A 26,348-nucleotide genomic window follows, 5' to 3' on the forward strand; every position below is an offset into this window, starting at 1 on the left:
TTAACCGAGGCACAAAATAATCTAACCACAGAAATAAACAAACAAAAGAAAGAAAATTTTAATAAAATGTTAGATGAAATTTCAAATAGCAATAACAGCAAACAAATATGGAAATCAATCAACAATATTAAAAAATATGGCTGTAGCAAGAGAATAAACAACAGCTGGAAACTAGAGGAAAAACAGAAATTTTTAGAATTAAAAGCAGGCCCTAACCAAAACCAAAACTTTTCATCAAATACCTACCAAAACAATAATGATAAAGAACTACCAGCATTAACCTTTGAAAATTTAAACAAATTTTTAAGTCAACGCAATCCAGACTCAGCAAAAGGGCTGGATGGCATATCATATAGAATGCTATCTAATCTAACAGACGAAGAGAAAAAAAGCACTCCTTCAAATATTGAAAAATATCTGGATAAGTGGAGTGGTACCGGAAGAGTGGAGAAATATAAAAATAATTCCAATACTAAAACCATACAAAAATCCAGAAGACATCACAAGTTACAGACCAATAGCATTACTATCAACCACACTCAAAATTATGGAAGGATTCTTAAAACTACATCTGGACAACTTTATTAACCGACACGATCTTATACCACCTAGATCATATGCTTAAAAAAAAAGAAATCTACAACATTTTGTATAAATGATGTAATAAACACAGTACTACTAAACAAAGTTAAAGGAATGCACGTTGCTGGTATATGTATCGATATTGAAAAAGCATACGATAACTTAAATGTTACAAAATTGGCAAACATACTTTTCAACAAAGGTATTTCACCGGTGATAATCAACTGGATAAAAAGCTTCCTCAACAAAAGAATCTTACATTTAGGAAATACCTCAACTACAACCAACAGAGGTTTATTACAAGGCAACGGACTAAGCCCTCTTCTTTTCAATATCTATACTACAGAACTACACAGTATTAACGATACAAACACTACCTATATTATACACCACATGGCAGCAGAACTACCTGGAGAATACAGATTCCAATTGGCAACGGCAAACATAACATACTCTACCAGCTATACGATGATATTTACAGAATTTGAACACATATTCAGAGAACTTGAAAAACTACCGACGAGCACAACAAACTCAAAAATTAAATTAGACATTGCTTTTTTCCAAAGTGTATTCAACAAAGTGAACTAAGTATTTGACATACCCGTTTTAAAATATATAAAAGACATACCCCGCACAAAACATTAGTAAATTGTTTCCATGAGTTGTTTTGCATAAGCAGAAAGTAAAGTATTTATTTTATTCATTTAAAAAATATTTTTTTTTTGGTTTGAAATTTGTTTACTTTTGAATTTCAAAATTTGAATTTTTGAATAAATGTAAGGGTTAACAGCCCTATTCCGAAAAAACCTCATAACTGAGTTGTGAGGAAAAATTTGTGAGGTTTTTTGTGACGTATATTTTGTGAGTCTATTCTGGCTCGAACCTCATAAGAAAAAAGCTTTAAAAAGTCACCAATTGAGGTGAAAAGCATTTTGCTGTCAAACAGTTGTTTCAAAAGAAATAAATTCAAAATAAATACAAATTGATGTAAAATTTGTAAACAAATGAAACAAATGAAATTGAGTATTTACAGTCGAAAGTTAAAAAACAAAAGAATTATAAAACAAGTAAGGAAGATATGGTTTTTGATCCATAAGTGGGCGGAACCACGCTCATTTAAAATTTTGTATACCATTTTGAGAGCAGCAGAAAAACATAGTAGGGGGCGGGGCCACGCCCAATTCCCCAAAAAAATTACATCCAAATATGCCCCTTCCTAGAACAATCCTTTGTACCAAATTTTCGGTTATCGCCATTTTGTGGGCGTGGCAGTGGTCCGATTACGCACATTTTCGTACTTAACCTTCTTATGGTGCCAAGAAATACTTCTTCCAAGTTTCATCAAGATATCTCAATTTTTACTCAAGTTACAGCTTGCACGGACGGACGGACAGACGTCCGGATTTGAACTTTTTTCGTCACCCTGATCATTTTCATATATATAACCCAGTATATAACTCGTTTTGTTTTGGACTTGCAACCAACCGTTATGTAGACAAAACTATAATACTCTCGTTGCAACTTTGTTGCGAGAGTATAAAAATAACCTGGGTGTAAATCATCGTCTATAGAGGCTGTGCGTCAGTGTCCTTTGCTTTACAAAAATAATGCGTCCTTATCGGATCGTAGATGTGGTTGGCAGCAAATCGCTCAACAAATGAAAATGCAAGGTACGTACATATTGCTCCAGATTCGGTTAAACACAATTATTCGATAACTGAACTTTTATAGAGGCCATTTTTTTTTAAAGAACAATTCCTCTATGGTCGTTATAGCACGCAAATATTTACACATTTGTTTACAAATATTTCTAAAAACCAAAACAAACACAAATATTTTTGTATTGTGATGGCTGCTTTCACACGTCACAGATATTTGATAAAATTGTGAGCATTTGAGCTTTTGAATTTTCTCCAGCATAAGGTAATCATCACAAAATCCAAAAACCTCACAATAGTGAGTGTGGTGATTTTTGTGAGGGCATGAGAATAGGGCTGTAAATCAATGGCAACAAACATGTCAAATTCGGGTAAAAAAAAATGAAATGTCATATACTTAGTTCACTTTGTTGAATACACTTTGCTTTTTTTCAAAAACATAACAAAATCCAAAAAAGAAGCTAATGAGGAAGAAATACACCAACCATTCAAAAAAAAGTTAAACGATTTAAAGGATAGAACAATTTTTATAGACGGTTCAGTAACTGCCTTCCCTAAATAAAAGCGTTGGCGGAACGTTTTTTAACGCTCAGCGTTAACGTCGATGCGCCATCCCTAAATAAAAGCGGCAACTTTACGTCAAATATCAAAATGTTTACTTGAATTGTTGTTGTGAAATTTAATTGTACAGAGAAACTTCGTTTTTCGCAGCCAACTTTACTTCGGAACGCTCTGTCAAAATAGAAAATTTCAACCGCTCAGCGTCGCCGTCGCGTTATTTCGGTATGCGCCATACAAATTGTATGGGCATGAGAATTTTTTGACAGTCATTTGCCGCTGACGCTTTTATTTAGGGAAGGCAGTAAAAGAGGTAACGACAAAAGCTGCGTTTTATCATAATAAATCTAATACCATTCGCTCACTCCACACTAACAAACGAATGGCTTCAATGACTGCTGAATTAATAGCCTTTGTTAAAGCAATAGACTTTGCCATAACGCAACAAATACATCGACTAGCCATCCTAACAAACAGCAAGTCAGGCGCAATGGCATTAACCAACGAAGATTCAAAGAACTACCTAACAATTGAAATCCGCAATAAAATTCAGAACAGCAATCTTGAAATAGTAGAGTTTCATTTCATTCCAAGTCACAGAGGAATTCACCAAAAATTATTTAGTGGACAACGCAGCAAAAAATGCAATGGTGGATTTATACATTTAGGATGGACTATAGATGACGCCTGTAAAGAAATAGAAAGAAACCTCACGCCGAAATGGCAAAGACACTACAGTATAATCTGCAACGAAAAAGGAAAAAAAAATATTATCAAATGTTTCCTCATATCTTCAAACATCCCTGGTTCAAATTTTTAAATAATAAAATCGATGCAAATCTAATCAAGCAAATGAATAGAACTTTAACTGGGCACGCCTTCCCCAAATTTAAAATCACACAATCAAGCAATTGCGAAACATGTCAGGTCGAAGAAACAGCAGAATATATCATTTTCAAATGTACTAAATTTAATACGACAAGAAACCTATTTCCACAAATCCAAGAAGCCACATCAATACAAGAATTTTATAAAAATAATCAGAAAACTTTTTATAATACGATAATAAATTTGCTTAAACAAATAAAAGCGCAAATTTAAAAATTCAATTTTCATCATCCAATGTTCAACCATATATGTATACATAAATGAAAGAAGTCATAATATCCATAAAACCCACAATCAACAGTAAAACTGTCAAATACACAATCAACATCCACAAACACAGACCAGAAGACAATCGCACGATTATTCATCGAATTAAACAACATATAATTTACAATTAATTCATCAAGATTATTATTTTATAAAAGTGTTAAAAAATACACATAATCGGTCCTGGCGCTATAATCAATTGATTGGGCCAAATAATCCTCTCCATCCGACTGGTGCGACAGTAACTTAAAACACAAAAAAAATATAAGTGAACAAAAGTATAAACTGGTATGATTTTCGTTATTCTAGTTGGCTTTGTGACGTGAAGGGAATTAATTACAATACGGTATAGCGTTAAATATGAATAAAACTGTTTCAGACCTTAGTATAGCCTCCATAACTGTAATATAACGAATATTGTAAAAGTGCATAAAGTGCTTATCCTATGGAGCAAGAACTAAACTGAAGCTACAAAATCGCCTATGCGTATGAGTACGTTTCACAGAAGAGTTTAAGACACAAGTTCTTATGCGATGAGCTACATAATTTACGCATGTTTACTCAACCAGCGCTTCGAAATTCGAACAGGATTCAAATACGCATAGAAATTGAAAATTTTCCTGTCAGTGATGGGCGAAGTATCACTACTTGCCTTAGTAATATGAATATGTAAAACAGTTTTAACATATGTATAACAAACCTGCCTGCTATAAAGTCAAATAGCTTTGCTTGTTTATTTGGCATAAAAATACTTAATCTGAAATAAAATGAATTGTTTTTAATGTTATATCGTGCATTTTTCGTTCATTGTTTTAAAACAGTGATTGGCAGCCTATTGGCCGCCGAGCGCTCTCTGAGCGCGCACTGAATGTACGTGAAACACACGTACTTGCAATCATTATTACTGCAATTGCTCTGAACACAAAGACCGCGACACGACGTAGCGACGGCTGATCACAAATGTCGCTTTGAAAAACAAAAAAACCATTTTCGTTGATAAATATTCCTATTTTCATTATTAGGCCAGAAATATATATAGCAGCCCTCGTATAGTGACTTGTAGAAAATCACTGATATTTCAACCTAGCAGTCACTGTCGCTATAAGTGAGTTTTCAGTCACGGCGATAAAATCACCGGTAGTGAAATATCGCTCATCACTACATCGCATTCAAACGCGCAGCTTTTATATTTAACTCCGTGTACCGAATATTACAACCTAGCAGTCACTGTCGCTATAAGTGAGTTTTCAGTCACAGCGATAAAATCACTCATCACTACAGCTTTTAACTTTTATATTTAACTCCGTGTACCGAACGAATTTTAAATTTTATTTCCGAATTATTATATCTATATATTTTATATAAAAGAAAGTCGTGTTAGTTCAAGTCTTTATAACTAAAGAACGGCTGAACCGATTTGGCTTAAATTTGGTTTGGAGGTAGCTTAGCACCGGGGGTAGGACATATAATACATTTTATACATTTTTCGTGACGAGAACGTGAATAAACTGTGGAATAAAAACGCAATTGACATTCCATATAAAACACAAATGTATTGTTCAAAACATCTGAGTAGGCTTTCTTTTCATAAAAATGAAAACAAAAATGAAAAACAAAAAAAATTTTCAATCACAACATCAATTTGATAAATAAAGAAAAAAATCAAAAAAAAATTATATCATGATGAAAATGAAAATAAGCGCAAATGACAACAAACTTAATGTTGTCTGTGATTGTATATCATGATTCAATTATACAAGGTGTGATAAGTAAACAGATTTCTCACTCTTTTTGGGTGCTAATGTTTTTCTCGAAATGGTATATTCAGAAAACCGTTCAAAAAGTTTTATATAGTAGCAGATTTACCAAGATATTTTTATAATTTTTAATTAAAAATACGTGAATAGAAAATAGTTCGCTGAAATTAAATGTTTGTGTAAAAACCTTGGAACCGCTTTTTAATTATCTTATTCAGTTGCATATATTGAGATGCTGATCTCTTTACTTCACCGTAATGGATTTCAAACATCTACGATTGAAGAAAACTAAACTACAGTTCAAAAGAAATTGCAATTAAAGGCACCAAATAAAACTGTTGTAGTAGATAATCGGTCCAAGTCATCCTAAATGTAATCAGTCAACATTTTGTATCTATTGACCGAACATTCCTTGTCCTTTAGTTGTAGCGAAAGCATAATTTTTAGACCAACTTCTGAAAGACCAATTAGTTTGTAATTGTCTGATAATTTATTATAAAAGTTTCATTCTGATTTCCGACAATAAAATTATATGTTTGATTCATGGAGAAAAAGGTTAAGTATTCCATTCTCTATAATTATTATTATAAATAGATATGAACTCATAGTACTGGACGTGACTCATGTATTAAAAAATTACAATTCAAACCATTATTAGAAGATGATCGATTAGGCTTTCTTGCTACTTATTAATTTTGGTTGGAGAGTAGTAATATATTTTATACTACACAAAAATAATGAAGCAAGGCTAAGAATAAAAATTAACCTAAAATACATAATTCAGAATGAGATAATTGGTACACTTGATTCATTCAAATCTATTAATTGTGTAATAAAAGTCACTAACTGTGATCCAATTGATTTTTTAAATTCTTGGACGTGTCTGGCTTGACATCGCACAATTTACGACTATTGGCTCCGTAGTAGTCATGCTTCGAAACTTAAATAAAAAAAACTGGCTAACTGAACGCGTTTAGTGGTAAAGAAAATTTATGAACAATGTGATCTATGCCATGATACTCAAAGGATAGTTCGAAGGTGAAGAAGTTCTCATTCCGAGGATTCCGGTGATAGCAACCGATTTGCCGTTGGAGTTTAAACGACTTCAATTCGCGATCTGTCTTACATTCTCTATGACCGTTAACATATGAGGAGCCACTACTCCTTGAAAGTATGTGGCCTGAATTTAGAAAATTCATGTTTTTCAAATGGTCAATTTTGTGTATGTGGCATGTTCACGGGACAGACGACCATCTGCGTTATTTGTTCTTGCCTTATTATAAAATGATAAAGTCTGATTGTAAATTACAAGGCGCTTCAATGAAGAGTGCAACTCATGCACCAAAATACATAGCTAATAAAGAATCATTAAAATACTTAATTTTTTTTATTATCATAATCAATGCATGAAAATGAACTCAATAAAATCAAAAATCTACTCTTTTATAGCCTCTAAGGCGGAAGAAACTTCTCGGCTGGGCCAGCTAGTTTCAGATATATTATTATATGTAACTACTGCTCCTTTTAGAATAAAATTCTCCTGAATTTTGTATTTAATTTAATTTTTTATATCTATATTCATTCTTCATACTTGTTTAAAATATTTCCTTTGATTATTACAATTAAATTTTATTTAACTGTAAATTACAATGTTGGTTAGTTAGAATACTTACAATCGTACATTTTTATTAAACAATTATTAAGTCACATTTTTTATTAAACTAAACTAAAATGTTGGTTTACATGTACTTGTTCGTTTATTGTCTAGTTTGTCTTTAATGTCACTTCATTATTCACTTCCTTGAATATTTCATGTGTCCTGATTAAAATTGACTGTTGATATTCATTTCAATATCATTATTTTCATTTGAAATATTTGAAAACTTAAATGTTTTTTAGTATTAGAAGTATGTATATTCTCCAACTTTTCTTTCCTATACTTGGGTTGTTCTTTATGTCTAACTGCTTTATAATTTTTTATAAATCCCTCCCTCCTCTTTTCTTCACAATTTTCCTTGTTTTTATTCAATTTATTTGTAACTTAATTTTTAGTTTCATTTAAATTATTGTTTACTATTTCTTCACTTATTTCATTGTATTGTACTTGATTGGGTGTACATTTAATTGTCGAATGAAATCTATCATTACAATTTCTAATGGCCTTTTGCATTAATTGTTTTACTGACAATTCAATTATTTGATTTATACAATACTAGCAGACCCGGCCACACGTTTTTGTGGCTAAGGTATACATTAAAAAAATTTGGTTCAATCTTGGCTTCGGCGGCGATATTGATTACTCGAGGTTGGTTTATGTTACGCAGCATGATGACAACTCACACTACTTTTAATTGCAAAGTGAGTGGTGATAGCTACAGGCAATTTTAAATAGTTTGGAATAATTGACTACGTCATCCTGGTTCGTAGCTGTGTCAACTCTCTTGGACCGAAATTCTAAATTGTCGCATTAAGATCATCGATATCTTTTTTTTTACCAATATATGTAGGTAATTCAATCAGTTATTTATGGTTATCATATTGAGGTTTCATGTCAGGAAAACTTCTCTTTCGAGTCAATGAAGTGACAGAAATCTGTTGGAAATGCTATTAATCCTACGAGGTGTCAACTGCTACAATCGCAATTTGATATTGTTGCAAAAACACTCATATGTTAGTTGTTAATTGGCGATTCTTTATGTGTCACCACAAATTAAATGATTTTAGACATGCGATTAGCCCGTCAGTAACAGTTAATCCAGGAATAATTGAAACAGTCTGGCGTAAATCACCTGCTAACAGAATCCTGGCTCCATCAAAAACGTTCATCGACAATCAAGATCTTTTAAAGTCCTGTGCAGTACTTCCAGCGACTTCTTGAATATTTGGAAAATGATTTTGCTGACTGGTGTTTCGTTCATTTGCAATTTAGGAGTAATTTCAAGGCCGAATGTGCCTGACAGATGCCAAGTTGTCCCTATTCCCGTTAACCTTGGTGGTGAAAATGAGTGCAATTAGTTCTGGAAATACATCAGCCCTCATATACTATATATAGTGATTTTCTATTGGACTTATCTTAATAAAATTACATCAATAAATTGCGATAGCATAAAATGTTCGGTTTGACGCTAACTTAGCCTTTCCTTATTTGTTACAAATTGTTTTGGGCTATCGACACAATCATATACAATTGAACAATAACAAAAATATTTTAACAAAGCAACAATGACAACCTTCAAAATATAATTTTTTTGTTTTCTCTTTTTAAATTTTTCTTCTCAACTCGAATACAATTCTCTTATTATTATCTTCCTCGCAATTTTTTCCATATTTACTCACTTTCTAATCTTTTTCTGGCCTTCCACGAATATTTCAAGACTAAAATTAGCCTGATCGGTTTGGCCATTCTCGTTTTTTTGCGGCACAAACGAACAGCAATTCATTTTTATATTATATTATTATCAAGCGACAATTTTTTTAATTCCGCACAGGACCATTCAGTAGGGAATCGACCGCGCGAGTGATCTTAACCCCCTCCCGTACACCGTGCCCGAGTGACGCCTACAACTCTACATACAACGCATAGCTAGCCGCCAAGCGGTTTTAACTCGTGATATCTTTTGAATGGAATGTCAGAATCTAATAATTCAAAAAGTTATATAAAGGTTTTGAAGCGATCTTAAATAATAAATCATTTATTATCATAAAGAGCCTTTTCAAGTAGTGGTATTTTAATTAATTTTTTTTATTTAAAATCGCTTATATATATAAAACTATAATAGTTAGAGATATGATGTCGCGATTTTGGTAGATAATGATAAGTTCTACAAAATTGTAGTACATCACTTTGTTATATCTTCAATCGTTTTCATTCGCGATTAAAGAAAGTTTTTTGGTATTTTTTTTACATTATCGGAGTTTTGGTAAGGAACCTTATTTGTTTTTTTAAACTAAATATAGCCTATGTCACTCAGGGATAGTATAGCTTTCCAACGGTGAAAGAATTTTTCAAATCGGTTCAGTAGTTTCGGAGCCTATTCGAGACAAACAAACAAAAAAACAAACCTTTCCTCTTTATAATATGTATTAGTATAGAAGTATAGATTATATTGGTTAAATTTCTTCAATAAATTGCGAGAGTATAAAATGTTCGGTTGCACCCGAACTTAGCCTTTCCTTACTTTTTATTTAAAAGATTATATAAATTCAATAGCAATATTAACCACAGACCAGATTTTACAATACTTTGAATCCCTGAAAAGACCGTCGACAAACAGATAGATTGGATTCAGAGGTGATTTTAATACTGAATTTCAACGGCAACATATGTATTTATATGCTGTTTGGTTGTAAACCGTAATAGAGACAGTAATAATTTATTCTGCCGCTGGTCGTCTTTTTATCTGTAGTGAACATTTCCACTTATTAAATGATGGTTTGGTTCAAAATATATTAGAGTTTTGTTCCTCATATGATAATACTATTAATAGAGAATATATTTAATGTTTGGCTGCTAACGATGTTTATAAATAAAATAAATAATAACGAAAGATCCCAGTTTATTAGATATATATCCAATAAAAGAGCAGTAGTTGCAAGTATTAAGTTGCCATCGAATTTCTCTTTATCCAGATATTAACTAGATTTAACAAAAAAATATATTATAATATAACCTTGTCTATTGTATGTCAATGTAACCAGATAAATGTTATGTTTTATAAAAATAATATTTTTTTAATTTTAACTATTCAGTCGCTTTTACCAGAAGTCATCAGGATCCACCATTTTGTAATCACTTTTATTATCTAAGAGTTTTAGTTTATGAAATTTTAAAAATAAAAAAAAATCAACTATTCATTTTTCTTTTTTAAGCTTTTTATAGATCTAAAAAGTAGTCTTGAAAAGTGTGAATTACCTTTTTATTGGGATCACAAGTTGAATTTATACGAGCGAATTGGACAGAATGGATTGGATTCCATGAGGACATGTGTTGCAAGTACAGTTGCAATACTAGATAAATATCCAAAACAAAAGGACAGAACGGAAAATCATGATTTAAAAATTTACAAATTATTTCGTAAGTATATCAACTTAATAATACCTATTTTTATATATGTATGTGATGTCGATTTGTCAGCCCGGTCTTATCGCAATAAACTTCATCCAGTGACCCTTCAACTTTTTCTGACCTGAAAGAAACGTTTTCTAAAGGTCTGCAAAGTTACGACGAATTTGGAATTTACATTCGACTCAAATTTCTGCCTGGGGAGGGACAATTGCAAGTTTGTAAAGAAAAAAGTCAGAGGTGGCAAAATCTGTAATATTGGTAAAACAACAATTTCGGCGTCGAATAAGCCCAATAATTCGATATGGAAGAGCTTTATGACCATTTTGATCTTCTTTAGGTAGTCGGTGTTCTACAATCCGCTCATTTACTTGAATAGTGTCACAACTCAAAAAACACGATTTTTGAGTTGAGTATGCAGAAATGTGCGCAATTTCATCGTCCATATTGTATAAAAATTTCATTCCGATGCGCAGAAAAATAAGCGGTGAAATAAGAATGTGCCGTTATTAAACTTGTTATGTTGCAATATTTTTAACCACAATAACGACACTTCTCAGTTGTGCCAGAATTAGTTATACTTTTTTTACGAAACAACGACATACATATTTTGTGTTACAACTCATATTGTCATAGCGTGAAGTTGGTTTTCTTTTCAGAAAGAACGATATTGATGAATGTTAATTAAATTTTTCATATTGCTTTTTTTCAGCAAAAACGACACATTTGACGACATCACGACGGCGAAATTGATTTATTTTTTTCACAAATAACGACAAAATTCAAAATAGGTCACATTTATGACTAAGAAAAAGCATTAGTACACTCTATTTGGTCCATTTCAACATTGTATTTAATATATTACAGGCCACTAGATTTGTCAATAAACTGATGGCAGTTTTCTATATTTGCTAAATAAGAGACAATTAAAAACTTTAAATCGCTCTCCTGAAAAACCGACTTTTTTGAGTTGTGACACTATTCAAGTAAATGAGCGATATGGGTAGCATTTGAAAAAAAGTAGAAATTTCAGTAATCAAATATTTAATTTAAATTTATTTAGCTTTAGCTTTGATCGATTTTATTAAAGTTAAAGGCAAACTATAAGGAATAGTCTAACGCTTTTTATCAACTACAACTAATTAAAAAAGGCGTAAAATTTTAATAATAATATTAAAAGAATCCGATCAATAATTCAATTCTAATTTTTTTTTGTTCCTTCGTTTAAGTTCTATTTAAAGTCTTAACTGAACATGCATTTTATTATTTTTACTTAAGACGATTCTGTTAGGAGTTATGCTGTTAACGAGGATACACCCTTTTCAGAGAGTTTGCAGAAAATGACGTCAAAATGGCAAAGTTTTTGGTATTTGTTAAATTAAATTTAATTTTCAGTAATTCCTCATTAAATATGTATCTTTCAACAATAAAAACTTAGAACGAAATATTTATTTTTTTATATAAGAATAATAATGAAAACAGCAATTTTTTAGGGCTACTTGGGATATCTCGAAGATCGAAGAAAACATTTGGTATTACGCTCAAAAAGACCTTCGACCCTTTTGCGATATAACTATGATTCTCTCGCCAGTTGATTTTTGTCATCTGAGAATTGGAACTGGTTTGCAGAACTGGGCATTTTTAATTAGTTTCGGTTGAGGCCTTTTAATATGTTCGCTTACTCCAAACTTTCGATAATTTTGCTGGAAATTCTTATTTCTGGAGTTACTAAATATAATTTAATTACACAAATAGCATACAATTTATTTACTTATTTTTTATTTTTCTAGTGTCAGATACGGAATTAAAGGGACTCAGGAAAATATTGGAAAGTTCAGCAGTTGCTGAGGAAACGTCTGCAGGAAAAAAAGAATATAATAGTGGAAAGTCAGGGTTCGAAAGATGTGTAATATTTTAAAAATTATTTCTCACTTACGCTCAATTTCGCGGTAATTTAGTCCGTAGTACTATTTTATAAAAAGAATATCCCTATGAGCAACTTTTGCAATTTTTATATATTTTCTAAATGATAAGGCGCAATGTCGGCCAGTGATTCCATTAATGTTTCTCCTTCGATGACAAGTTTAATGTGGTCGCAAGTCGGTTTATGAAGAACCACGTCCAGATACCTCCCCAAAACTGTTAGCATGGAGGCCAAAGATAAAAAAATCAGCATTTTCTTTGGAAAAGACCGTCGAATTAATGTGTGCGAGATAGCTAATAAAGTAAGAATTTCAAAGGACCAACAAACTTTCCTATTTATAGAAGATCAAGTAAGGAAAGGTTAACTTCGGCTGCAACCGAACATTTTATACTCTCGCAATTTATTGATATAGTTTTTATTAAGATATCACACAATTTGTCCCATATATTCGGCATAAAGTCCAATAGCATACCGAAAATCATCATACAAGGATATTTCACATATTAACCGATATATGCGGAGTAAAGCCCACCGTATTTTTGGAAAACCTATAATTAGGTATATGGGAGCTAGGGGAAGTTATAACCCTATTTTAATAATTTTTGGAACATCGACATACTTTTAGAAGAAAAAAGTCCTCAATTACATTAAAATATCTGAGGGATTTACCGATATTTTCGGTGAAAAATTTCCTTAGCCACTGAGTGCTTCATGTTCAATATGTGTTCCTTATGTATATATTATAAGTAGTCGTGGTTGTGAGCCGATTTTGCCCATTTTTGATTTGAGTTATCAGGGTGTCAAGAAAATATTATACACCGAATTTCATTGAAATTGGTCGAGTAGATCCTGAGATATGGTTTTTGACCCATAATTGGGCGACGCCACGCCTATTTTCCATTTTGTAAAAAAATCTGAGTGCAACTACTTTCTGCCATTTCTTCTGTAAAATTTAGTGTTTTTGATGTTTTCCGTTAGTGAGTTAACCCACATTTAGTAATTTTCAACCTAACCTTTGTATCGGAGTTGGGCGTGGTTATTATCCGATTTTCATGGTGTAAGGTGGGGTACGTAAGGGAGGCGAATGCAGAATGTTTTGTTTGTATAGCGTTATTGGTTTGCGAGATATATAAAAAAAACCTATTTGTGGGCGGGGCCATGCCCACTTCCCAAAAATCCAAATATGCCCCCCTCTAATGTGATCCTCTGCACCAAATTTTACTTTCATAACTTTAATTATGGCTTAGTTATGACACTTTATAGGTTTTCGCCACTTTGTGGCCCATTCGCCCATTTTCAATTCAACACCATTCATCGGAGTTCCAAGGAATATGTGTACCAAGTTTCATTAAGATATCTAAATTTTTACTCAAGTTATCGCTTGCACGGACAGACGGACAGACAGACATTCGGATTTCGAGTCCACTCGATACAAACAACCGTTATGTGAACAAAACTATTATACTCCCTTTAGCAAGTTTGCTGCGAGAGTATAAAAAGACTTTAATTAGAAAATGCTATCATGACCTGCGAATAGAGATCTATCGCGATATTCTACACAATCAATCCTCTTAACATACACACCCTATGCCTAATTACAACACTTACCACACATGGCACATAAAAGACAATACAACAACTATACCAACCACAACTAGAACACATCATATGATACACCACACAAAGCACCAACCCATGCAGTAGAGCAGCAAAACCCACGATTGCCGTGCCATTTGATTTCTTCGATAGTTGGCGTTGAAACCGTCGATAGTGCCGATAATATCATATGAATGTTTCGTTGGTATCGAATAATTTATAAATTAATTTAGAAAGCAATTACACTGTAGAACACTCACCCGGGTATTGGTCAAAACTATTTTTTCCGGTAGATTGAGTCGTGAGTAAACAAGTAAGGAAAGGCTAATTTCGGGTGCAACCGAACATTTTATACTCTCGCAATTTGTTGCTATATTTTTATTATGAAAACACTTTGACCCTTATATTCGGCATAAACATATTTCACATATTAACCGATTTATAAGCTATTAAGCTCATCGTATTTTTGAAAATAATTAGGTATTCTCATATATTCATATATAAGGGAAGTTATGACCCTATTTTAACCTTTTCTGGTACAGAGACACACTATTAGAAGACAAATATTTCCTCTGAATTAAATTAAGATACCTGAGAGATTTACCGAAATTTTCGGTGAAAAATTACCATGGGGCACTGAGTTCTTTATATACGATATCCGGGGCATTGAAAAGTTATAGTCTGATTTCGACAACTTTTTCACAAGTGATGCCACATATCATATACAGTATTTGTGTAAAGTTTTATTCCGCTATCTTCATTGGTGCCTTATGTATATATTATAAAGTGAAGGAATAAGATGAAATTCAAAATTGAGTTATATGGGAAGTAGACGTAGTTGTGATCCGATTTCGACCATATTCCACCAGTGTCATCAGGGTGTCAAGAAAATATTATATACCGAATTTCATTGAAATCTGCCGAGTAGTTACTGAGATATAGTTTTTGACCCATAAGTGGGCGACGCCACGCCCATTTTCCATTTTGTAAAAAAATCTCAGTGCAGTTTCCTTCTGCCATTTCTTATGTAAAATTTGGTGTTTTTGACGTTTCTCGTTAGTGAGTTAACGCACTTTTAGTCATTTTCAACCTAACCTTTGTATGGGAGGTGGGCTTGGTTATTATCCGATTTCTTTCATTTTTGGACTGTATAAGGAAAGGGCTAAAAGAAACGACTGCAGAAAGATATATTGATTTGCAAGATATATACAAAGAACCTATTTGGGGGCGAGGTCACGCCCACTTTTCCAAAAAAAAAAGGCATTCAAATGTGCTCCTCCCAAATGTGATCCTACGTTCCAAATTTTATTTTCATAACTTTATTTATGGCTTAGTTATAGCTCTTTATGTGTTTGTGGGCGTGGCAGTGGTCCGATTCCGCCCATCTTCGAACTTAACCTTCTTATGGTGCCAAGGAGCACGTGTTCCAAGTTTCATTAAGATATCTTAATTTTTACTCAAGTTACAGCTTGCACGGACGGACAGACGGACAGACGGACGGACGGACAGACAGACATCCGGATTTGAACTTTACTCGTCACCCTGATCACTTTGGTATATATAACCCTATATCTAACTCGTTTAGTTTTAGGACTTACAAACAACCGTTATGTGGACAAAACTATAATACTCTCTTAGCAACTTTTATTGCGAGAGTATAAAAAGAGTATTCTTCGATTTTCGAAGTGAGCCTCAATAGGCTTATTGAAAATCATTATTACTAAATACGGGATATAGTTACTAAAAAAACCAAGAAATTAATATAATCAACATTTCTCTCTTAGTTAAATGGTATATATGTACATAAATTATATCGGGCAAACTTATGTGACATATTCTATACGAGGTACAGTTTTTTTCAATATATATTTTTTATTTTTTTCAATATCTAACTTTGATCATTCTTAGACGGGATATGCCACACTATAAATATAGTATTTGTGCAAAGCTTTGCATCGATATCTTCAATGGTGCTTAATTTATATATGGTAAAGTGAACGAATCAGATGGACGTGTGGTATAAGGAAAGTAGACATGGTTGTGAATCAATTTCGACCACTTTCAAACTATAGCGTTGGGATGCCAAAGGAAATGTCACAGACTGAATTTCGTTGAAAATGGTCGAACAGTTGTGATCCTCCGTACCAAATTTCATTTCTATAGCTTCATTTATAGCTTAGTTATAACTATATGTACTTATGTAGCATTATAAAGATTTTCGGGTATTGCCATTTAGTATGCGTGTATGTGTACCAAGTTTTATCAAGATATCTTAATTTTTATTCAAGTTATCGCTTGCACGGAAGGCCGGACAGACATCCGGGTTTGAACTATTCTCGTCACACTGATCACTGTGGTATATATAACTCTATATCTAACTATTTTAGTTTTAGGTTTTACAAACAACAGTTATGTGAACGAAACTATTTACTACTCTGCAACAGTTGCGAGAGTATACATATAACTGGGAACATTGTGTGAAAGTGAGAAAATATTTATATAGTAATTATAACCATAATCATATTTACATAAAACAAAAGCATTATTAAAATAAAACAAATTATATATTTTTCGTATATATATTTATAGTATACATACATCATTTATTTGTAACAATTATTCATAAAACATTGCTGTTATTACAAGTGTTGGGTCGGCTTTAGTTTACCGTCCCACGATTTCTCCATATATGTATATCCATCGAAATATTCTCCAGATAACGAATATATATAATTATAGCCATCGCAGACTTATTGTTTTCCAGATATTCGCATTTAAAGTTTAAAAATTAACAATTTTTAACACGTATATTGAAATTTTCACATACATATATTTAGACTTCACTAATTTGATTCTACATGCATATTTATTTTCTATAAATTATATTAAAATATGCTGCAAATAAACATTTTTGCACAATTCTGTTTATTTGTACAATAAAAATGCTGACACAAGATAAGTGTTACCATACCAGATATTTTGTAAACGAATCAAATCGAAGGATTTCACAATGGTCAATTTCATAGGCCAAAAACAAAAAAATTAAAAGTCTGAAATTTGCCACTGCATGTATCTTAAGAAACCAATTACACTAACGGTCATTTTTTTCTATCCCATTCGGACGCGCTTCGAATAGCGAGATAAGGGAGACAATAAATCAAGCGGACTGCGCAGTGAAAATTGCTTAAAAATTAACTCTCACAAATAATTAAATTGCAATATGAAATCGTGTTTAATCGCCGTAAATCAAAATGATTATCGAGAATATAAGTATACATTATATAACAAAGTTATTTATGTAGTAATATATTGTTTTATTGTTTTAAAATTGTTGTTTTACAAGTCACCTGTTGATTGGTAAAATTTTCTTGATACATCGACTAAAGTTGTTCAAAAAGTTATGATCCCTGTCTCGCCCTCAAATGAATCCTTTTTGTTTATATTATTTAATGTTTCCTATGTCTATGTTTTTAATTTCAGCTAACACCCTTTGCCCCACTTTATGTTATTCGTGTGATTCTACAAAGCATACGATCGCAACATGTTGCCTGTGCAACGGAAAACTTGAGTAAAAATTAAGATATCTTGATAAACTTGACTATGGGAGGGTTGATATGTAAAATAGGCAAAATTGGACAACTGCAACGCCCACAAAATGAATAACCGGAAAGTTATAAAGTGTTATAACGTCTACTTTTTGGTCAAAAACTAAATATAGTATCTCAAATCTACTTGCCCAATATCAATGAAATTTGGTAGATAATATTTTATTGACACCCTGATATTACGGATGGAAAATAGGCGACATCGGTTAACAATCACAATTGAATTCAATTTGATTCGTTCACTTTGCAATATATTAATCAAGAACCAATGCAGATATTGGAACAAAATTTTACACATGAAGACCTCAGTGAAGACCGAGAATATTGGTAAAACTCTTAGATATTTTTAATAAATTCAGAGGGAATCTTTTTCTTTCTAGCGTATATATCTGTTAATATGCGATATATGTATCTTGACAAAATAAAGTGAGCGTACAATTGTAGATATAATGTAGTGGTTAGTTAAAATCAATTCAGAAATTAAGAAATATAAAATGATATTCGTTATACTATAGGACTATTTGCCCGATATACCGGATATTGTGTGTTATCTTAATAAAAATAAATAAATTAATTGTGAAAGTATAAAATGTTCGGTTACACCCGATCTTAACCCTTCCTTACTTTTTGTTATTTCATTTATGTATTGTAAATTTATATCTTGTTTTTTTTTTTTTTGTTTATCAACTGTTACTATTTAAAGATATAATTAATTAAAATTCGTTACCATCAGCGGGAGGCGGAGTGGGAAGCGGGAGATGGGTTTGGAGCGGTTTATTTATTTTAATATTATTGTTTATTACTTATTATGATTTTAAAAAGTTAAGAAAAAATTTTCACTTTTATATGTATAGGCAGTGGAAGTATTTTTGGCCGCTGATTCCATATACATAAGACCGACCACTGTGGATTTTATCAATGTTTAAGAAACTGCATTCGAAGTAGCAGAAGTCCTAATATTTGTGCTTTTTGCTGCTTCGACTGTCGTCGACTTTTTAAAATGAGCTATGACTTCGGCTTCGAAACCGAAGTCGCAGCAAAAATCAAATAGCTGGAACTGACGCCGTTTTTCATTTTTTTGTTTCTTGCTTTCGATATGGGTAGAGAACTTATAATATAGAGAAGGTCCAATTGCGGACGAGCGTGTGAATTGTCAAAAAAACAAAATGCTATAAGCGTGTTTCATCACGGCCGGCTCGGTAGGAGAAAAATTAACAGTGCCTCTTAACAGAGCTGAGTATTAATTGAAAAATATGCTCAGAAGTTTACATTTCTATTATATAGGCTTTTTGTTTATATGTTGATACATTTATAAAATAAATTCGTTTTGCTGATATTTTTGTATGATTGATAAGATTTCAATAAAATTATGCCATTTCAGAGGCATATTTGTATAAAAAATTTTCAAACGGACCTGCATATGTATGTAATGTTTTATAATAAAATACATATGTACATACTTTCATATAAATATGTTTATATTTTTATACTAAATACATTTCGTACAATACTAAAATAAACTACATATTTCATAACTCTAAACTTGCATATACATATGTATGTATATAAATTATGTATTCCCGCGTTGGGAATATCAAAAAAATTATTTTTTGATCGGACAGCGTGTCCGCTTTATTGATCAGAAACGACTCAAACTTAAATTTAACAATTTGATTAATTTATACTTATTCTAAGCCACGGAATTATTAAGTGGCGTGATATATTTCCTAGAATTAGTGTTAGCAATTAGTATATGCAATTTGATTGCATGTTCGGTTGGCATGTGCCGGATGTGCTGAGGTTGCATCGGCAGAATTTACAAGTTGTCGCTTGCGCTGTAATTTCGGGGTTGTTGATATAGTTGCACTTTATGCTTGGATCGTGCTAACTCTTCCCCTCTTAAGTCGATTGTCCTCAATCGGGATTAATGCATTTGTGGTGTTGAAATTTGTAGAAATGGTCCCCTTTTTGCTGAAGTTGCTTCCGGTGGCTCAATTGAAATATTTTGCTTTTGCTGCTTTTTTTTTATAATGATGTATACAATTGTTATTAAAATTATAGTTATAATTATAACATCAGTGCCTATGCTGATTAAATTCCTCTTTTTATTTTTATTCATTAGTAATTCGATACTATTTTCGTGATTTATTTGTTTTACATAAAGATCTTCTAATTTAAGAACAAGTTCGGTTACATTCTTTTTCTCTTTAATTTTTGTGATTCGATTTGGCAAAATAAATGTTTCATATATTTTAATGTTAATGTTCGAATAGGTCCTATTAGGCGTACTAATATAACAATTTTCAAATTTGATAAGAAAGTTGCCTTTCTGTTTTATTTTTAGCTTATTGCAATTGTGTTCTATTTCTACATCAAAATGCTTAAATACTAGAATACCAGGAACTATTTCAGTGACATTTATTTTATCTATAGTTTCTAAATTACAATTTGCTTCTTCGAATTTCAATATATTTTCTAAACATTTATTGTGAATTTTTATTAAATTTTTCTCCAAATTGTTTTTTACATTTCATTTGTTTCATACATATTGTTTTCTGAATCTATTAATACTTCGTAAGTATCTAAGGCTATTGATTTGTTAGCTATGTTAGGAAGTGGTTCAAATCTGATTTGTGAAAGGGTATTTGGTGAATATTGGGGTATTAGGAGGATTATGATTATGTTGTTGTTTTGAAATATTACTGCTGTCTTGACATTTCGGTAACTGTCGAAATCTGTAATTAATTCGAGTTCTAATTTGGTGAGGATGTCCGTAGGAATTATACCTATTTTGCTGGAAAATATAATTTGTCCTATATCGTCTATGTGGTTTCGTAAAAAGGATATATCGTTTTCTATTTGGTATGTGTGCTCTAAAAATTGAACTTTGTCCTCTAATGACTTTATTTTATTTTGTATGGTGTCCTTAAATGTATTAATGTAATGACTTATTGAGATTTGCTGTTGGTTAATATGTTTTGTTATATTGTTTATTTCCTCGGATATGAAGTTATTAACGCGTACTATATTCGTCATACTAGCTGTTGTGGATAATTCATTTATATTTTAATCCTTTCCCTAGAATATTTACAAGTCCTCGTTTTGATTTTAAATGAGGGTGTAAGCCGCTTATTTTTGATTGGAGTAATGCGAAGTTCCTATTAACTGTGTCCAAAATTTGTTTATCTTCAAAAGTTGTGGTTTTTAGCATGTTAATGTTATTTGATATTAAGGCTACTGTTTCCTCGTAGGCTGTTAAGTTGATAAAATGAAGTGTTTTGTCATAATGATTAATTATTTTCAGTTCGTTAGTTTTGATGGGTAAATATCCGTTATTATTCGTTAAATCCTGGATGTCGATTTGTTGTGCGTCTACCGTCAATGCTAGTCCCAGCATGATTGTCATGATTTCCCCCGTATTCATTTTTCCTATTACAGAAGAAATTGTATGTGCTTAAATTCATATTTACTCATGCAATTCGCTATAAACACGTCTGCCAAAGAATATTTCTACAGGTTTTCTTCCTGTTGTCGTATGAATAGTGGAGTTATATTCGAAAACTGATTTATCCAACAATTCGTGGAATGAACGGTACGTGCTCTCCTTTTGAAGACATCGCATTATTTCTTGTAATGTAGAATGGAAACGTTCTACCTGCCCGTTTGAACAACTTATATACGGAGCGGTTCTAAAAATATTAGTTCCGAATTCATTTTCTATCATGAAGTTTATTGTTTCAGAATTAAAAGATTTCTCGTTATCCATCACTATTGTTTCTGGAACAAAGGAGAAAATGATATCGCGTAAAGGCTGTCTGATGTGTTCCGATGCTCTCGATCGAATGGGTTTTGCTATTGCAAATTTGGAGAATTTGTCCATCGCAGTTAGAACTAATTCCTTACCAACTATAAATATATCAATGTGCACTATTTGGCCTGCGAACTGTGGAATGGGTGTGGCTTGAATTTGAGGTTTTATTGGACGTCGGTCATATTTGCTCTCCTTGCATGTTGCACAGTTTCTTATAATTTTCTTTATTTTACTTGCCATTGCAGGAAAATAGGACTTTTCCAGAATTTGCATTTTATTTTCCCTAGTATTTCTGTGCGCTCTATTGTGCGTTTTTATAATGATCTCTTCCTGTTCTTTTTCATTAAGGTATATCTTCCACTTGTATCTGTGTGAACCTAACTCGGTATTTGCTAAAATGTAATGGGTAGACCTCTTGTATTTTGCCCATAACATATTCTTCTGCTTTTATACAGTTTATAACTGATGGGTTCAAATATCTTTTTAGAATTGATTTAAGGGTTTGTTCGGAATGATCAGGTTCCGTAATTATGTGTCTATGATATGTAGGAAACACGATTTTAAATTGATACGTAGATGTGCTATCTGCTTTTAAAATTATTTGGTTTTTGAAAGCATTTATAGGGGATTTATGGGACGAGCTATCATTCGAATTGGTTGCTATTGATAGACTGTTAACCTGTGATTCCTTCGGGGGTATCCTGGATAGTGCATCTGCTACGACGTTTTGTTTCCCAGGTTTATAATGTAAGTCGTATGAATATTCTTCTAAGGCTGCTTTCCACCTTTTCATCTTGCTATTGTTATTCTTATTGCTCAAAGCGTAAGTGAGCGGCTGGTGATCAGTAAATATTTGTACTTTAGCTGAGCCATATAAGTAATTCCTAAATGAATTCAGAGCCCAAATTATGGCTAGCATCTCTTTTTCTTTGGCGGCGTAATGTTCCTCCGCCTTGTTCAATGTTCTTGAGATAAATGCCAAAGGCTTTGAGTCTTGCGATAGTACGGCTCCGATTGCAAAGTTGGAGGCGTCTGTTACCAGTTCGAAATTTTTCTTATAATAAGGATATGCAAGTATCACATCTCTGGAAGTGAGTGAACGTTTTATATTATTGAAAGCTTCTATTGCTTCTTCGTTCAAAAGTATGTTTACTTTTGTGGATTTGTTTTTCGATATTCTACCTTCTTCCCCTCTCAGAAGAGAAGTCAGTGGTTTTGCTAATTTCGCATAGTCTTTTATGAATCTTCTGTAGTATCCTGACAAACCAAGAAAACTGCGAAGCTATTTTAAAGTTGTAGGTTCTGGAAAGTTGGCAATTGCTTCAACTTTTGCAGGATTCGTTTTTATGCCATTTGGAGATATGACATACCCTAAAAATTCTACTTCCTTTTGGAAGAAGTGACACTTATCCAACTGAACTTTCATGTTGGCTTCGTCCAAGGTATTGAAAATTGTATTAATGTGAAAAAGGTGCTCTTTTTCCGTTTTGCTAAATATAATTATATCATCGATGTAAACATAACAGTATTTTCCTATGTGATCGCGCAGGATATCATCAAGAGCGCGCTGAAAAATAGAAGGAGCGTTTTTCAAACCAAATGGTAAACGTGTAAACTCGTATTTACCATTGTTGATGGAAAATGCCGTTTTTTCGATGTCAGATTCTTTTAGAGGAATTTGATGAAATCCGCTTTTCAGATCTAACACTGAGAAAAATTTGCTTTCGCCGAGCTGCGAAATTACTTCTGTTATTTCAGGAATTGGATATCTGTCTGCTGTTGTGACTGAATTTAATTTTAGGTAATCGATGACCATTCGGTACTGTTTATTCCCCGCTGAGTCGGCCTTTTTCGGGACGATCCACAAGGGTGAATTGGAGGGAGACCTAGAGGGTCTTATAATCTTATCATCTAAAAGTTTCTTTACCTGCTTTTCTACCTCTGATTTGAGAGATGCTGGGTATGGGTAAAATTTCGAGTAAACAGGAGAGTCCGTTACGGTTCTTATTTCTCCAACAACTTTTGTTGTGTATGCTAATTTTTCGTTCGGCTCCGCGAACAGATTTGGGAATGCGTCTACTGCTTGCCTAATGCTAGTCTTTTGCTGTGACGAAGTTGCTGTGAAGTGCTCGTCCTTTATATGTATTGCATTCACTGCCTTTGATGGAAGCTGCTTTAGTTTAATTTTTATTCGATTTTTTATTTTTAAATAATTTTCATTTGTGTAGACAATTGCTTGAAGCTCTCTTAATGTGTCGTTTCCCAAAATTCCATCGAATGTCTTTAAGGATGGCATTAAGAAAAACTTGATTTCGTTATCTAGACCAAATAGTTTTAGCATTGTGTGTTCATTAATTTTAACATCACCTGTTACTGTTTTTGCAAAAAATGGGTTTTTATTTTTAATACGTTTTTAACCCAGTGTGGTTGAATGTAAGAATTTTCCCGTTATCAGCTCTTGCTTCAAAATATGGAAGCGAAGAGCTCATCAAGCTAAAAAATTAACTTCAGATGGTTCGTCTTCCGAATAATCATTCTCCACATCTTTCGACATTGTGGCAATGTGGAAAGTTCTTTGGGTTTTTCTTTGTTGCTGATTATTAACTGATGGTGGTCTTTTTCCTTGAAATTGATTTTGAGGAGTTCTGTTCATATAGTTAATTCGACGTGATTGCATACTCTCGTCAACTTCCATGGGTTCTGGCCGGGGTTGAGGTTTTGGTGGCCTTGGTGGAGTACTTGTATGCTGAATTTGGTTAGGAAATTGTTGTCTAGATTGCCAATTTACTTGATTTGGTTGTGGCAAGTACGCTAATTTAGGGTAAAAGGATTGTAGTTGTTCCTGTGAAGAACGTCGCTTAGGATAGAGTTGAGGAGTTTGGTATGCCGTTTTCACATTGTGAGCATGATTCATGCGAAAATTCTGATTGTCTAGTTTCAGGCATAAATGAAGGGCCTGAGGTAAGTCGACCGGTTCTCTTATTCCCAGTAATCGTGGGAGGTCGCCATTTAATCCTCTTATGAAGGTGTCCAAAGCTTTATCCCTGTATGATTGCGTTATCATTCGTAGAGATTCGTTGCTCATTTCGGTACATCCTAGTTTATTTAAAATTAATGAGAGGTGTTTGTATACTTGCTGATAGAATTCAGCAACCGTTTTATTACCTTGTACTAGAGTTGTCATTTGATACTCTAAGGTGGATAGGTCACGCTTGTCGGCATAATGCATTGCTAGACATTTTGTTATTGCTGACCAATCAAGTGGCGTGTTATAAGATTCCAATGCCATATCTGCATTGCCTACAATCTTATTTCTAACTACACTAAGGATTCCGTAGTATTTCGGGGTTCGTATATATTTAATATACGGTCTACACTTTTTTTCCACGATATGAATTCTCCTGGGCGGCCAGAAGATTCTTTTAGACACTTCACTACATCAGGGATCCTATCTAAACCGTCTAAATTTCCTCTATGTCTGTCCTCTATAGTTTGATCAGTTGTGGTTGCCAAGTTGGCATCCGGATTTAGGGTGGCCTGTACTACCTTTGGTCCTTGCTGCTGTAGTATATTTGTCGCTATATTCGCTATTAATGATGTCAAGTCGTCTATACTTAATTGAGTGCTATTTGTCGCTTGAGGAGTGGATTGGTTAGAAGGAAGAATGGGAGGTCTGACCAAGTTGTTGGGATTAGCCATTTTACAATTTAATATAATTGCAATATAATTTAAATTAATTTAAATAATTCTTATAATTTAAAACAATTTTTTTCTTACTCTAATCCTGATGTTTCTGGATGCTGCTGCTGCTGGTTTACTTCGTTGTTAACGTTGGCAAATCGTACAGCCCCACTGTCAAACACTACACTCGTTATACGTTTGTGTTTTTGTTGCTTTGCTTCTGTTTTCAATTTCTCGGTAAACTTTAAATTTTAGTAGCCGTCGTTGATTATGTGAGCAATAGTTGTTGTTGCTTGTGCTGCTCGGATAAACATGTTTAGCCATTCACTCGCTTGATTTTAACTATCATGTGTGATCGTGCACGTAATTAATTTTTAACACAAGGAATTTATAATGAGGTTTGTGTTTGTTTTAATTTGGTAGTAGCCAATAAACGCTATTTAAGTTGCTTTGTTATTGTTGCTTGTTGTATTTTATCATAGCTGAAGCTTTTATGTTTTTCACAACAATTATTTCGCTGGCCTAAACTTTTTCACTTCACTTCCTGCTATGTCTTTCGATAAGGCTGGCACGTCGATGCCTCCTTTTTACTTTCGTTACTCAGGGACCGCTATCGAAAATACTTTTTCAACCGGGCGCCAGTTTTTCTACCGGACCGACTGAATTTTGCTCGGGCGCCAATTATGTATTCCCGCGTTGGGAATATCAAAAAAATTATTTTTTGATCGGACAGCGTGTCCGCTTTATTGATCAGAAACGACTCAAACTTAAATTTAACAATTTGGTTAATTTATACTTATTCTAAGCCACGGAATTATTAAGTGGCGTGATATATTTCCTAGAATTAGTGTTAGCAATTAGTATATGCAATTTGATTGCATGTTCGGTTGGCATGTGCCGGATGTGCTGAGGTTGCATCGGCAGAATTTACAAGTTGTCGCTTGCGCTGTAATTTC

General features: G+C 32.9%; 1 protein-coding gene across 2 annotated transcripts in view; it reads left to right on the forward strand.

The window, feature by feature from the left end:
• Positions 1-12,220, forward strand: part of LOC105219909 (cyclic GMP-AMP synthase-like receptor) — a 100,574-nt gene extending 88,354 nt beyond the window's left edge. Inside the window, exons 3-4 of one of the 2 annotated variants that reach the window (XM_054234247.1) lie at positions 10,583-10,787; positions 10,848-12,220. In XM_054234247.1, coding sequence (XP_054090222.1) covers positions 10,583-10,787; positions 10,848-10,903 — 261 coding nt within the window. In that variant the 3' untranslated portion in view covers positions 10,904-12,220. The remainder of the gene's footprint in view (positions 1-10,582; positions 10,788-10,847) is intronic. The other variant, XM_054234248.1, reaches the window with a different exon arrangement.
• Positions 12,221-26,348: the final 14,128 nt, after the last annotated feature.

The sequence above is a fragment of the Zeugodacus cucurbitae genome, chromosome 6 (assembly GCF_028554725.1).
Source record: "Zeugodacus cucurbitae isolate PBARC_wt_2022May chromosome 6, idZeuCucr1.2, whole genome shotgun sequence".
Lineage (NCBI taxonomy): Eukaryota > Metazoa > Arthropoda > Insecta > Diptera > Tephritidae > Zeugodacus > Zeugodacus cucurbitae.